This window comes from Cynocephalus volans, chromosome 15 (assembly GCF_027409185.1).
Source record: "Cynocephalus volans isolate mCynVol1 chromosome 15, mCynVol1.pri, whole genome shotgun sequence".
Classification (NCBI taxonomy): Eukaryota; Metazoa; Chordata; class Mammalia; order Dermoptera; family Cynocephalidae; genus Cynocephalus; species Cynocephalus volans.
The window spans coordinates 42,974,641-42,991,737 of record NC_084474.1 but is presented as its reverse complement, the minus strand read 5'-3'; the positions used below and the strand labels follow the sequence as shown (position 1 = coordinate 42,991,737).

General features: G+C 33.6%; 1 protein-coding gene across 1 annotated transcript in view; it reads right to left on the bottom strand.

Annotated features, from left to right (window-relative positions):
• The window catches only part of CNBD1 (cyclic nucleotide binding domain containing 1), a 493,815-nt gene that overhangs the window by 171,054 nt on the left and 305,664 nt on the right, over positions 1 to 17,097 (bottom strand). Inside the window, exon 6 of the mRNA XM_063079257.1 lies at positions 8,870 to 9,054. Within this exon, the coding sequence (XP_062935327.1) occupies positions 8,870 to 9,054 (185 nt within the window). The remainder of the gene's footprint in view (positions 1 to 8,869; positions 9,055 to 17,097) is intronic.

The window sequence follows — 17,097 nt, the reverse complement described above, 5'->3', positions numbered from 1 at the left end:
TTCTTCTTTACTCTAAGTGAGTATTTACTAGTTGTGTGACCTTGGACACATACTTGAAATCTTAGGTTTCACAAAGGTAAAATTAAAACATATACCTCATATGGTTGTTGTCAGGATGACCTGAAATATACCATAAAAAGTCTTAATTTAGCTTCACTTAGTGAGTACATAGTAAACATTCATTAAATATCAGCTGCTATTATTATTCATCAGCATCATCATTATTATCATCATCAGGCTTATGACTAGAGCACTAAATGTATCTATTCCTGAGTCTTGTCCAGCACTATAATCAAGCCGATCCATATACTATCTTTTACAAGCTATATTTAGCAATTTAAACAACAAAGTGTTAGCTTCTATATGCAACAATAATATTATTTCACAACCTATACTTTTAAATGTCACAACTTCTTTGGACAACTGTTTGGCAATTTCTTTGAAACATTAAATATACATTTCTCTGACCCAACAATGTCATTCCTAGGTATTTTTTCAAGAGAAATTAAAAAAAACTGTTACAAAAAACTTTATACATAAATGTTTACTGCCTTGGAAAGAATTCAGATATCTATAAACAGAATAATGGATAAATAAGTTGTAGCATATTCACACAATTAGTTCCTACTCATCAGTTAAAGGTAACATCTACTGATACATGCAACAACATGGATATATTTTTAAAATATTATATTGAATAAAAGGAGTCAAACACACAAAAATACATATACAGGACTTCATCTATATGATACTTTAGAATAAGATAAATAATGATAGAAATTAGATCAGATGAAGCTTCTAATAGGATGCAAAGGATTGAATGTCTACGTCTCCCCAAAATTCAAATGTTGAAATCCTGACTGCCTAAGATTATGGTATTAGGATGTGGGAGGCCTTGGGAGGTGATTAAGTCACGAGGGTGGAAGGATTACTGCTTTTATGAAAAAGGGCCAAGGGAACTTCTCTGTCTCTTCCACCATGTGAGGACACAGGTATAAAGTATCATGTATGAACCAGAAAGCAGACCCTCACCAGACAGCAAATTTGCCATCACCTTGATGTTAGACTTCCCAGCCTCCCAAACTATGAAACATAAATTTCTGTTGCTGATAAGCTACCCAGTTTATAACATTTTCATTATAGCAGTCCAAACGGACTAAGACAGAAGAGATGATTGAATGGCTAAGGAATTTTCTGGTGTAATAGAAAAGCTGTTGTGTTGGTATCATTTGTCAAGACTGACTGAAGTATATACTTAAGACTTAAGTATTTCATAGTATTTTCATTATGCCTCATTTAAAAAAAAGAATGCCTGTAGTTCAATTCTTTCACAAGTAAAATTGGAATGACAATATAGAAGTAAATCTGATATTCTTCACAAAATGATGCTTAGAACATGTTAATAAGAAATTTTCTAAACTGCACTTTAGTGGAAAAGTAGCAAAAACAGTGATTCTTTCCCCAGAAATCTTAATTTCCTACTCATTTTGAACATCAAGTGTAGGTTGGTTATGCTTCTTATTTTCAGTGTAAAAGTTATGAAGTCATTCCTTGTGATGGAAGAAAAAGTTTAATAAAAAGAAAAAGTACAACCCTTGACATAAAACAAACTAAATACACAGGGAAGTCCATTGGCTCTGATGTCAAAATGTTAAATTGGCTCAAAAGGTTATAAAGCTTAGCTACATGGCATCACATTTTAGGAAAACAATATTAATTAAAAGACAATAAAGTATGACACCAAATGCCAGATTAATCTTCCTAAAATTTATGAAGTTAGCATTCTCTTCAAGTGGCTAGTATAGTTTCTCACTATGATCTCATAAAAGACAGTCTTTTAGCTGGTTCTAAAGACAAACTACAAACTTGCCCGAACCTGCCTACACAAGCTAAAATGCCTTCTCAGTCCAACGGGCCGAAAGTTTTTCTCACTCTCCATACTATTTCTCCCTGCCCATGTTCTTTTTCCTCCTTAGGATATTTCCATCCATTCACTTGATTCTTTTACTCATTCTGTCATACATGCCTTTATTTTAAATGACGTTTGTTGTGAATCACAATACCAATGGACGGGGGTGTAAGAAAGAATATAGACTAGCTTCAATGAGTATACTGTCGAATGAGAGCAAAACCTAAAACCAGAAAAAACATAAGTCACATGAGGAAACCTAACAGTTTAACCAAGGACTATATACAAGCGTATAGAGAAAAGTGAGAATGTTTTTGCAGAGGAAGTGAAACTTGATTAATTCCTTAAGAATGCAGAAGAGACTGCTAAAAAAAAAAAAAAAAAAAAAAAAAATAGGAGCATGTCATTCTGCGTGCAGGGAACAAGATTTGTAAAGAGATGGAGACAATATAAACCTTTATGAACTACAGGTCATCCTTGGCTAGAAAAAGGGTGCGCCGGGGAGCTGAACTCATTCACAAAGGGCCCCGAAAGTTATGGCAATAGAATTTGAATTTTTTCTTATAAGTGGCTAGAAATGACTGAAATGTCTTATTCAAGGGAGTGACATAATCACATCTTTTGCAAAAGTCACTCTAGTTAAAATGTGGAAGACGAACATAGGGGGTTTGCAGATTAAATACAGGGATAAAATGTTGTAGCAATGTATTGGCAAGAAATAACAAGAGCCTGATAAAAAAAAACTGGTAGAAGAGAAGGAATGAAAAATAAAAATGCCATCAAAAACAACCATAGGCAAAAAAATCTCACAATGTGCTAGGCATTGTTCTAAGTGCTTTATTTAATCTCATTTAATACAAACAATAATTGACGAGGTGAGTACTATTAACCTGGTTTTTACAAATGAGGAACCTGAAGCATAGAGTCTAATTTGCCCGTGTTTCCAGAGCTATTGTGATCTGACTGCATTACCTGTGCTCTTAAAAGTGGTGCTCCGAGGGCCACTGAGCAAGGCCACACAGTGTGGGCAGGGTGCGAAGGTACCCGGCAGCTCTTTCATTATGTGTAACATTCTATGGAATTCTATAAAATAGAGGGATGGTGCCTCTCTTCTTCACTGATCTACAAACACCTCTTCTTAGAGACATAACTCAATCTCCTTCACTCCCTGGCATTTTCCCAGCCACAGACCCACAGCAAACTTGCTCTTCCTCTGAATGCCACAGTCCTCCCTGTCAGGACTAGCTCCCTGCTAATCCTGTTCTGCCTCCCCCGTTCTTGTAACAAGAGTTACTTTTGTTTCGCCTATTAAGGATAATCATCATTTCTTATGTTCCATCTAAGTGATCCTCTGGTTCCATCACAATGTTGTCAGATAATAGATTGTGTGTTTGTCTGGTGTGTGTGTTCGTTCCTTGATTTGTATGCCTGTTTGGAGACATGCTTACCAAAATTCCAAGACAAGAGGCCAAATCTGTAAGAAACATGAATAGTATAACATTGCCTCAATATTTACAAGAGCCAGAAGGTGGGAACAAAATAAGCATTATTATTATTACTACATTACTAATTTTCTAAGAATTATCAAGGCAACAAGCAGCCCACCTGCTAAAGGCTAATGTGCAATTAGTGAAACCAATTATGTTTTATTTTCAGAATTAATGAGCTAACTTGCTAAAAAAAGAAAACTCTCAGGTTAAAGGTTTTAACTTTATTAAATTATATTGCTCAAAGAAAACCTATTTTCTCCCATTTAGATACTCTCAATCCATCTAACAAATGTTCACAGTGGGTCACAAGATACAATCAGGCAAGAAAATCTGATGGCTCCACTTAACATTCTCACTGGAAAAGGAAAGGCCTCAAATAGCAATAATGATTTAATTGTATCACCTTTTGGATATTTTCCCTCCCTTGCCTTCTATGACCATATGACATCTCTGATCCTTTGCTGAGTTCTTTGATGGCTCCTTTCCTTTTCCCTGTGTGTAATTTACTCAAGATTTTCTCCTTGAATTCAGCTCTTTCTTTTTAATACTGTTTGTCTCAAGAACTTTATTTATTTTGAGTGATCACATTTCTACGCAGACAATTTCCAAATCTACATCTCTAGTCATTTCTAGTTTGTACTGTATACTCACCACAGCACTTAACACAAAACTTTTTACATAGTGAGTATTTAATAAAAGTAGTCAATTTAACTGTGAATCTGTAGCATAATTTATTTTGAAAAAGCTTTTCACTTTAAACTAACTTGATGAAACTGATGTGTGTGTGTGTGGATGAGGCAATGTCACAGATTTTGCCAAATTGGTCTAGGTTTCAAGAAAAAATTAAAATTATATGTAAGATTTCATGTGGAGATAAGTAAATTGATATATATATACATATATATATATATATATATGTAGGATGTTGTATGCATACCCATTACACACAAAATTGAAACCAAATTTTCCACTTGTCTTAGGATATTAAATTTACATGTAGATACAAAATCATATATAGATATTTATGTAAAAGACTGTTTTGTGTAGTTTTTGTGTTACAGAAGTGACTTTTCTGATTGTTTCAGAGTTTCAGAGATAAAAGTTCACAGGATTTAGAGATTTAGAGATTGTAAAATCAATTTTGTGAACTTTAGCTCATTTTCCACCTGAAGAGATTGTAAACTGAGGTCAGGAAGTTGATGGCAACGACCGAAAGAGAACTGTTTAGAAACTATTGTCAGAGTCCCAAAGTTTTCTCCCTCCCCCTCCCACTTACCCAGGGCTCAGTGTGAGGAGATGAGGTCCTTGTCTGTCCTTCCCCCATCAGTTGGGTGGACCCACAAAAAGCAGCCAGTGTGAACTGTCTGGGAAAGGAATAACCCTGGAGAACCTATCAGAGAGGGCGTTGACCCAAACAGAGATTCCTGTGGTCTCCACTGCCTGAAGCCATGGACCAAGGGTGTGGTATTAAATAGCGCCTTACAGGAGACAACACCCCACCAGGGAATTACAGGAGGAACAACACACAAGACAGAAAAATAGCCTGCGTTTGGACGTCCAATCACAGAAGGTCCCCAGAGCATTTACCTTTAATTCCTGTCCTCCCTCTCTTCCTGACCCTGGCCTAGAGGAGTCAGAAAAAGCAGCTAGTGAGTACAAGAGGATGCAAAGTAAGAAAAGGGGAACAAACTGATATAAATCCCTCTCCCCACTGAAGGATTCTATGGCACAGTAGAGCACAAGCTGAACTGTCAAGCGTAACAGTTTGAAAATTTAATATAGAGACAAGATTGGATCTTTTAATATCTAAAAAAGTGAAGCTATTTGTTAAGAGCTAGAATTTGATCGAGATTTCATTGAAGGAGTGTAGAAGAATAATATGACATAACTTGTTTAAATATTTTGGTGTGAAAAAAAAAAAGCTATTTTACAACTTCACCCCCACTAGGTTCAGCTTGTGGAATACACATTTTTTATCCAATGATCTTTTCTACATAGCTATTAATAAACTAGAAAGTCCTTTTAACAATTAGTGAGGATGCTCAACTTAGTAATTTGCTTTTATAGTATTGCCAAATTTTATCAAATCAAAAACATATTTTAGTAAAATATATTTTTATTGAAGCATAGCTTATATATATATTAAATATAGAAGTATATAAATACAAAATATGGGAGAATGTATGTGAATGTATGTGAGAGTGTCTGTGTATTTTACCATATACCACTAATACTAAGATGTCTCTAAGAGATTTGAATATTTTTATTACTGTAATTTTAAAAGTTGTGGGACTAATCAGAAAAAATAAAATAAATTAAATATTTTAAAGCTACTTAGAAGCATCAAGTTGGTGCTCCTGTATATGAATGTATAATTTTTCTCTTTCCTTATATAAAATACTCCAATGAAAAATTGTTTAGCTTTATTTCTATATCAATAAAAGCAAAAATAAGCATTTTTTTGTATATTTATACTGCACTAATTTTTTTGTCCAGTTTATGTCTCCTGCAGGAAGTAAGTACAGCAGATACTTGCAACTTTAACAATTTTTATTCAGAACTACAAATTATCTCAGAAAAAATGAATTTGATCCTTAGACTGTATGTTTTTCACGTTATGTTCATTATATTCAGATGATGCTATGTATTTACAAATCCATTAGAGAGTTAAATTGAAGACTAAAGAGATTATTACTTTTTTTTTTTTCCTTCTTGGTAGTTTGGTTCTTTGATACAACACAATAAAAAGCAAGTAATACCCCCCCCCAAAAAAGGCCAAATCAAGAAAGAAAGAAATGATCATGAAAATATTACCCTTTGACTATTTGTGTAAAACCACAACTCTCTCCTAGACACAAATCTTTGGGAGTTGTAATGGTTGAAAAACGTCCATTATATAAATACACAAAAAGGCAGGTTTCTAAAATCAGGGAAAGAACAACATGTTTTAGAAATACAACTAGCTCATAACTTCTACAAGAGACAGGACTGGCAAAGATAATTTAAATGTTTAGCAATCCAAAATAAATTTCAGTCAATAATAATATACTTGTCTTTCAGCAGACTTAACAACAAAAACCATGGAGTTGCTGACAGTTAACAAAATTGTTTGCCTTGATTTCTTTTTATTTTTTTTTTAAAGATTCCATTAAAGTAGGAAAAAAATGGGATTTTTGACTTGAACTGCTTTTCAGCCAGCTAGCAATAAGAATCTATCACTAGAGTACTGATAGTCCCTGACGTGCTGTATCATACAACTGATAAAATTTTAATAGTGTTGAAAAGGCATGAGGTACTGGTAGGAGAGAATGGACTGGAAGGTACACTACCTCAGACCTTTGAGATGCTGGGTCACAAGTAATTATAAGAACCATGGAATAGGATGACTGATGCTAGGAAGTATCAATGCACTAGAGCAAAACAATGAAAGGCTGAGAAAAATCAATCATCAATTTAAGATGAATTATCTAATCCAAGGGTTTTTAGCAGCATATAAAGAAATCTCATATATATATATAGCAGAACTCCAGAGAAAGTTGCATTTTCAACCCTAACAAATATTTTTTTGTATTTTATGCTAATGCCTGGGCCCTGATTGCGAAGATGTGGAGCCCTGAATTTTGAGATAGTGACATTAAAACCTTGGTACATAAAATGTCATCATGGCCATCTGCTACAGTAAAGAATTATGTAGAATTCATTGAAAATAGAGTTTTTGTCCAGGTCCAGTTCACAATGGCTCCACCGGCTCTGTAGACACACCTCACAGCAATTTTCATGGCCAATAGATGTACAACTTGAATGGAAACTTGGTAGTTGGCAGAACCCCCACACTTGCTTCTCGGCCTGTGTATTAACAGCTATTGCACTAACGGGCCTCTGAAATTTCTCTCTACCCTTCTCTCCACCCTGGCCAATACAGTAAATCAAAAACAATATCATGTTTCAGATGGAATGTCAGAGATTAGTGCTGCACTCAAAGACCTAATGCAGAACATAGGGCTAGTGGTTGTCATCTTGTTCCCGTTTAATTCATGAGTTTGTCCCTTAAAAACAGCAAATGAATCCTGGAAGGTTGAATTACACAACTACTGTGAATTGATTGAATTCCGTCCCCCAAAGTTCATATGTTGGAAGCTTAATTCCCACTGTAACTATTGAGGGTAGGAAATCCTATTAAGGTAACTGAAAGGCGGGGCCTTGAAGAGGCAAATAGATTGTAGGACCATGCCCTAGTGAATGGATTAACAATGGCAGTCAGAGGCATGGTTCTGAGGGCTTTAAAGTGAGAATACATGAGAGTCTCTCTCTCTTCTCCTCCATTTTCTGCCATGTGAGACCCCTGCATTGCTGTAAAGCCACCACCAAACAAGACTCTCACCAGATGTGTTCCCTGGACTTTGGGCTTCCTCGCTTCTGAAACTGTAAGCAATAAATTTTGTTTTCTTACAAAGTACCTAATTTCGTGAACTATGTTGTAAGCAGTAGAAACAGACTAATACAACAACAAAGAAATAGCCCAAATTACAGCTGTTGTGCCAAACGTGATGTTTTTGCTACAGCAGATTAAAAAGGCAACAGGTACATGGTATGTGGCCAGTGATATGGCAAATGAATTATTTTCTATCCTTGCCAAGAAAGACAACCAGAAAATTATTCATTTATGTGAGATGAATAAGGACATACTTTTATGGGCTTATCTTATTCTGTCTTTGTCTTTCTGTTTTTCGCTGTGCTCATTCTTCTTGAACTGATACTGGTACTAGATTTTTCTGACTTCAACCATAATACCAAATAATGGCTTTAATTAGTTCCTTTGACCCTTTTCTACTCAGGACATGTTGGCCACCCTAAATCTAGAACTGGCATTTTAGCCACAATTCTAGTCAAATTAGACCTGACCCCCATGTGGAGTATCCAGATATCCAGAAAGATACTGAACTTTTATTTTTTGACTAGTTGATAGTCTTTAAATATTACTATAGGCAAAATATTTTATTTACATAAGAATTTCTGATTGTGATACAATCAACCCATTGATTACCTTAGCATTGCTCTTGAGACAAATATGATAAACACACATTCTTGACTTAATTTTAAAGACCCTTCATGATCAGTCCTCTGCCCTCCCCTCCTCAAACCACCTGTTCCCTGTCCCTCATCTCAAACTACCATTCTTCTTTTTTCAGTGATCTAGCCACACCGACCTTGTCTCAATTATCAAATACACCACACAACCCCTGCAAGCTGACAGTACACTATTGAAGGCGTTGCTCATCAAAATTTTTTAATCAAATTTCAAGTTAAATATTAATAATATAATTTATATTTTTAAAGAATATATTATCTTGACTATTTTGAAACTCTTAACATAGTTGGGTCTATCTGGAAGACAGATACCTAGAAGAGACAAAATCTTAAAATCATGTTAGCTTGTTGTTTACGAAAAAAAATAAAATTCATCACTTACCATTGAGTCATATGAAGTTGCATACAAATGAGAAATAGAAGAGTCTTTGGGGCTGATAAAGTTGTGACAACTCTGAGGTATGAAAGAGACTGTTGAGCCATTTTCTTCAATCAGATTTTTATACACTCTTGTTCGAGGTCGAGCTAGGCCTTTCAGAATTACATAAAATCCATCATTTCCAACCACTGGAAGAAAAAGATAAACTTTATTCTTTATTTTTCAGACTCTTTGATAAAGATACGACTAACACATATATCACACTTGCTGGACGTTTAGCATATTTACACTTGCTGTACTTTCGTTCAGTTTATACTATGCCAACGACTTTAATACAGCACTTGGGCATTCACAAATGATTTACTCAAATAACAAGAATATGAAAGGCATGTCTAGACATTTGGAATACTCTTTTCAGACAATTATATATAGTCACCCATCTTCTCATGGAACCGATGATTTCTAGGCAAAACCTATGGCGACATATCATTACTAATAGATTTAAGACATTATGAGGAAAATAGGACCAGAAAAGCTCTTGAACATCTTTTAATGTTTACCACCACCCCCCCCAAAAAAAATGCCATTTCCCCTATTTTATAAAAGTAACAATATATACCTACTATTAGTTTTCATTTATCTTTGCCCTGTAGATGTTGATGATCACTCATAGGACTTAATAAAGGAGACAGTTTGGAGAGGGTGACTGATCATTACTGGAAAGAAGAGTTTTTCCATTATTTGTCCTTCTCCACATTGTAAGTTTCAACAATCTGTCATCCTACTCCAATTCCTAAAGTTCAGCTGCGTGCTTGTAGATGAGGCAGGTGTATTTACTTCTGAGCATTTTGAATGTGACTTAAATCAGTTCCAGCTCTACTGAAGCCTTTTCTTTTGAAGAAGCAGGGCCTGGGGTCTTTCTCCATTTCTCAATTGTTTACATTACTTTATAGAATTGAAGCAAATTACTCGAATGCTGAGAGATCTTTTCGTACCCTTTGCTTACAAGCTTGCTGGAAACTGCAGTGATCACGGGAGAATGATTTTCACTCCTCTTTAAAGCAAAGATTGTTTTTGCTTGGACACCTGAGCTTAAAATAGATCCCTTTCTGGGTAGCACAACACCACTCATTTTGAGCATCTGATCTGTGTGGCGAGGGCACTGCAGCAACATTGCTTTTAAACAGCTATCAGGTGAGGGCTATGAGCACTATATGACAGTAACCACACAGTAAATATCAGGGATGATAAAACTCTGTAAGACTAGTAATAATTTTGACCAATTACATAGGGGAAAAAGCAGTTTTGGAAAAGGTATATGAGGATACTTCAAAAAGTTTATGGTAAAATCAAGATAATACAATTATTCCATGAACTTTTTGAAGTACCCTCATATTTCAATATATACATTTATTTCTCTTTTTATATAGAGTTAACTGGCTCTTCTTAACATACAATAAAATGTGTGGGAAGAGATACATTATGTGAAACCATTTTCTTGCAAAGTCTGCTAGTTGCCAACCCAAAGTGAATGCTCTCCTTTTCCTTTACTAACATAACCACGATTTTATTGGATGTTGCATGTGCCATGTTAAAAATTACGTTTCACAGATACTCTTACATGTGCAGCCATGTGACATCATTCTGATAAATAAAATATTAGAATTTTTGCTTTCCAAATACAGACACCATCTCTTTTTCCTTGCTTCCTAAAACAGGGATAGGATACTGGTGCTGGGACGGGCATCCTGCAACTAAACGAAAAAGCTGAGAGGAATCTCAGAGGCCTCAGCCTGACATCTTTAAACCACTTATCTCACAACTTCACGTTTTTTACTGAAAATAAATCCCAAAATTTGTTTAAAATGTTGCCCTTTAGTTCTCTATTACCCCAAAATGAACACAATTTCTGTGTGGATATTGTTGGTATTTTACTTAACTCTAAGCATAATTGATCCATCTGTTACCAACATATAGTCACACTGTAACAGAGAATATTACCCCTATGTGAAGCATCGATTTCAATAACTATATTTAAAGAATGGAAGTTTGCAAGTAAAGTAGATTCAGATAAAATAACTTTCAGAAATTTACCATTCAAATGTAATGCTATGTGGTCTGAAAATCTAAGTTTAAATAAACTGGAAATGATACAGAAATATCGCATTATTATGTACAAATGTCTACGTCAGGATTGATAATTATTATCACGTGCTAAAACAATTTCACAGTTATCTCTGCCTTACAGTTTATTTGAACATCAGCACCTAACATATATGTAATAATTAGGACACAGGTGTTGAATGGGAAGTCATTAACTATAAGTATCATGCTCCAAGAAAATATGTTCATCTTAGTAATGAATATAATTCCTCTGATCCTGTAATAAAAAGCATTTTATTCTTTCAGCTTTTGCCCAGTAACAATGAATTTTCCTAAATAATCTCTGCTTATAATTCATTAATGTTCACATTTACATAGTAGAAACATCTATAACATTAAAGAGGCCCTTAATGTATTAAACTAATTTGGAGAATTTGAGATTCATGAAAAAGTATTTAGGTCAGAAAATATCTCATCAACCCTCAAATTATACTTACAACAAAAATTTAAATTAAGCAATTCTGGAAACTTCTAATTCACTATACATAAAGATGATGCTATGTTTTGAAATGGCAAAGGAGGAACTGTATTGTAAAAGAAAATATTTGTACTAATATTAGGTCAATAACATTAAAAGGATATCCATTATTCTTACTTTTCAAAATAAGTTACTATAGATGGATCAAGTGCTAAGTCTAGAAAGCAGGAGGATGTCCTGGATATAGTCCCAATGTGGCATTCATTTTGTATTCACGGTAAAGTCATGTAGTTCTAAGCTCGACATTATCTCTGCACTAATTGGTTTGGGATACAGGATACTTTGCATCTTTATGTAATAAAGTCTCTGAAATTTTATCCCATACTATAAGTACTGTAATCATTTGTATAACATTGACAAGTATTTGCATAACATTTTAGCTATTTATTTTAAACTTCATTAAGTAAGGGCTCAACTTATTGCTAAAAACATTTTTTTCAAAATTAAAATTACTGAAAGAGTACAAGGAAAAAAATAAGAATCACCTTTACTTACACAGATCAGAATTTTAAATAAGTGCATTTATTTAGGAACAGGGCGGGAGGGACTGAAATAACCAAAAATAATTTTTTAATGAAATAATCAAATATTGGCATGTATATGAAGCAACTAGAATTCTCATATATTGTTGGTGGAGTGTAAAATTATTCAATTCCTCTGTTAGGATGCCTGGCAGTTTCTTATAACATGAAGCATAATCTAACATTCAGCACTTAGGTTTTACTCAGAAGAAATGAAAGTAGATGTCCAAAAAGGTCTTGTACAAGAATGTTACTAGCAGTGTTATCATGATAGCCAAAGGTCGGAAACAGCTCCTGTGTCCACCCAGAAGAAAATGTGCCAAGAAGTTCTGGTCTGTCCGTACAAAGGAATACTACTCAGCCATAAGAAAAAGTGAAGTACTGATTCATGTGACGTGGTTAAAAGCATTATGCTGATCGAAAGGAAGCATTCACAAGAGGATGCATGCTCTCTGATTTCATTACAAAGTTCTAAACGCTTCATACAAAATTAGTTTATAGTGGAAAAAAGGAAATAAAACAGAGAGCAACTGCCTCTGGGAGGTGGGCCAGAGACTGACTGGGAAGAAACATGAAGAGATCTTTCGGGGTGATAGTAAAGTTCTACAGCTTGTTAGGAATTTGGGTGACAGTATTTGTCAAAACTCATCAAATGATACACTTCATGTATACATATGCACGTCACTGTAACTGCATTTAAATTTTACCTTTGGAAAAGGACCAAAAATAAATATTGAATTCTAGAAAAAACTCTGAAGTGTATAGGGGTGAATTGCCCTATGCTATGATATATTAATAGAATGGAATATGATGCAAATGTAGTGGGGAAATAACTGGGAAAACAAAAGAGTGTCCATAAGATGACAGCAAGTATGCTTTGATCCCTTTCTTTGTTTGATCATATTAGAAACTGTTCTAACATAATACATATAGTAACTCTTTTTATTCTCTTAGCAACCTTTTAGTCAGGTACTATGATTACTCCAACTTTGTAACAGAGGAAACTGAAGGCAGTGAGAAATTAAATGTCCTTCCCAAACTCAGAGAGCCAGCAGTGGTAGAGCCAGTATTTGAACACAGCCAGTGGCAGCTCCAGATTACTATGCTAGTCTTTGTAAATCTATGTAGCTCAGTCATTCTCTATAGATAATGTAGATATAGATACTATAGGGATAACCTTTTAATTACGATAAATTAAGGGCATACGTGTGACCTAGACAGCATATTTTAAGTAAAAAAAAAAAAAAAAAAAAAAGGACATTTCAAAGTAACATATATTTATTTAAAAAGTTAAAAAATAAATGTCAATATAAGTATGCCTATGAATATGTGTTTAGGACATAAACTTCATATGATAAAAACAAGTCTAGAAACAGATTTGGTAGTATAGTTAGTTGTTTTTAAGAGAATGGCATCCAACTTAAATAGAACTTATCAAAAAGGACACTGTTAATGATATAGCAAAATAGTGCTTGATTAGATCTGTAACTATTTCTTTACTTAGACTTTCTCCATAAAATACAGGTTAATATTCTTAGATCTTAAACTAGATTTGGAATATACCAAACTTGCTATGATGAGTAAATATCACATGCTGAGCATCAGATATTTGCCACACACTGGGCTAGGTGTTCAAACACTAATTATCCTAATAACCTTGAAAGTCATATATTATTATTTTGTTTTTCAGATGAAGAAATCAAGGCTCAGAATGATTAACTGACTTGCCAAAAGACACAGAGTACGTTAACTTCTGGAAGTTTTCAAATATATTCCAATATCTGAAGGGTACACACATGCACACAAACCCACAAACATACTGCACACACCCTGTGCGTGCAGTATGTTATACATATATTTATGCAATATATTATATATATATAAATATAAAAGTAAATATATATAAAAATATATACAAGTATATACATATATATAAATATATACAAGTATATATATATAAATATATACGTGTGTGTGTGTGTGTGTGTGTGTGTGTGTGTGTGTGTGTGTGTTAGTTTTATAGATCTTATAAAGGACCTCAGTGAGGATTGAAGGAATTCTTGCTATTTGTAACAGAGTTCAGAAGTTGACCCTCAATTATTTCCTAATAATTCAGGTACCTGGTTTATTCCCAAATCTACCAAAATTATTATAGTAGAAATTTGAAAGAACTTTCAGAGATATATATCGAGAGTGAGATGAAATTCGGGATGACTTCTGCATAAGTATTTGGAGAGAAAAAAGAAAAATAATCCTTATTTAAACAAAAAAGGTTAACATCACAAATGGAGTTAAAGATGAAGAATCCAGAGAAAAGTATAAAACATAGCACAAACTGAATTAACAGAAGCTCTCAGATAGGATTTAAGGAATATTTTAAATTGGCCCTACAATATATAGACAGATTATTTAAACACTATAAAAATTGTCAGGGGGGAAAAAAAAACAATTGCAGTAAAGTTAAGCTCTCAAAGAAAAATTAAAATATTACTGACACATCACAAAGTGGTGTCAAATTTATGAACTGTGAGAAAAAATATATGGTATAAACATTATATAATAATAATAATGCAAGATAAATATAACCTTTTGAAATTTTTAACCAATAAGAATAAACAAATAGCATAAACTCTAATTCAAATTTTCAAAATACGTAAAACTATTTCAAGTAAATTAAAAAAAAAAATAATGCAAATATCTAAAGAAAATTAGAAGATAAGAAAATATCCTTCTAAAATAGTTACAGAGCTATTAAATATTGATTCTCAGATTTGCAAAAGTAAAGGAATTAATCAAAATCAAGCTGGTAAGAAATGTTTCATAAAACTATTTATGTAGCTAACCTCTATTACATGAAAAGTCAAAAGAAATATTTTCATGAGGATTTAAAGAAATCTCCTAGCTCACGTCCTCATATTTTATATCTCTTAACCACACTTCTATTAGGTGAATAAAAGACATTCAAAAGGCATTAAAAAAACTAATAAGGGAAAGTTTAATTAATCATTTTTGGTGGTGAGTTTTCAAAAGATTAAAGGCCTAACACAGTTTGATTAAAGCAAACATGTTTGTGAATTCATTGCTAAAGATATCCTACTCTGGTGCACAGAACTTCAGCTAAAATCAACCATTCTAGAAGGATTTAAATGTTTTAAAGAGCTCCGATTGGATGAATAAGGTCATATTGTCAGCTGGCTAATCCCTCCTTGGCCTACAAAATTGAGTTTAAGTGTTATCTATCTGTCAGGGAAGCCTTTCTGGACCTTCATCCTGCCTCCATCCATCCTAATTAACACCCCTCCTCTGGGATCTTTCTTCACGGAATTTCTGTCATGGCTCTCTGCATTTTTCAGACCCTGCCAATAGCTTGCAGCCTCTTGAGAAAAGGAACTTCTGACTTTGCTCTCAGTATCTCTCCAGCACACAGCACATTGCTTGGATTATTTTATGCATTTAACAAACACTGCTGAATGAATGAAAGCTTAATTAATAATCCCCTATTGTATTTCCATCCAAAGAATCTTATAAAATATTTGAAGATAAACTCTTTTTATTTTTTCTTTAATTTTGTCTGTTGAGGAATGAGATAAAATCCTTTGATGGTCTATTTTGTTCTCAGCCCATTAATGAAAACCTAGAAAACTATTAGAAAGTTATATAAATTTTAATCCAAATAGTTTAATCTATGGAATCTTCTTTATAAGGTCTAAATGACCCCAAAGATAACATAACAAAAGTAATAAATGGATTTTTCATGGCTTTTGTTATACTAAGGAATCTTTGAAGATGGGTCTGTCATTCTTAGGGCCAATTTTGCCTCCGTTTTGATGCCAGGAGTAGTTATTTTAAGGCACAGTGTAATAACCTTTCTAAGAATATTGCTATAACTTGTGGAAGACAATCTACAAATAAAACCAGATATTTATTTGATTAAAAAACTAAATGCAAATATTATCATAAAGCTGACGGGAAAGCATGTAAAAAATTTATTACATTTCATTTTGAGCACAGACCTTCTGTTGAAATAGCCTCTCAATATTGATATTTCCTGTTGCCAAAATAAAAGTTACTGTTCTATTAGAAGTCACTAAGCATATAATTACAATAAAAGGCATCACAAGGCAAATGTTCTTGAATAAGTACATAAAATGATAAGAATTTCCAAAGAAGAAATAAGTTTTGTCTGATGGGGAGGATCTGGAACAACTTCATGAAAAGGATGGCACTTATGCTGGATCTTAAAATGTAGGTAAAATTTTGACTGACAAATATAGAGGTAATAAAGCATTTATAGCACATGTTAGGCGTCCTTTATCCGAAATGTTTGGTACTGGAAATGCTTCAGATTTTGAACTTTTTCAGATTTTGGAATATTTGCATATGCACCATGAGATATCTTGGGATGCGACCCAAGTCTAAAGATAAAATTCATTTATGTTTTATATGTTTTATATATACCTGATACACATAGCCTGAAGGTAATTTTATACAAAATTTTTAATAATTTTTTTGCATGAAACAAAGATTGTATACATTGAACTATCGGAAAGTAAAGGTGTCACTATCTCAGCCATTCATATGGATAAATCTGTGGTTGATTGGCATCACCACCATTTCTTACTCTGAATTTACATGCTACTAATGAGCAATCATTTTCTTACACTTATTCACACATAAGTACTTAGTAAAAATATAATATATCATTAATATAATGAAAATAATGTGTTCAGAGTAACTAAGTATCACAGTAACATCATCAGAACACCTGTATCAGTTTTTAAACACCAGAAACAATAAATAATGGCAGGCTTTCAGTCTCCATCTACAACGCCAGGTTTTAATTAAAAGGTTACTGTACACTGTATTTTATTTTCTTAGGTGAGAAGAAACATGAGAAGCAGTTGAGGAACCAGAAATGGGTCCTCCAAGGATGAGGAGAAATTCTGCTAAAATGCCTTTTAAAATGTTTCCTCTGGAGTCATCAGCCTTTTTTTTTTTTAACAAAATTTTTTTTTGAAACATAATCATGGGGTATATACATATCTGTGGGGTATAGCACTGAATATCAG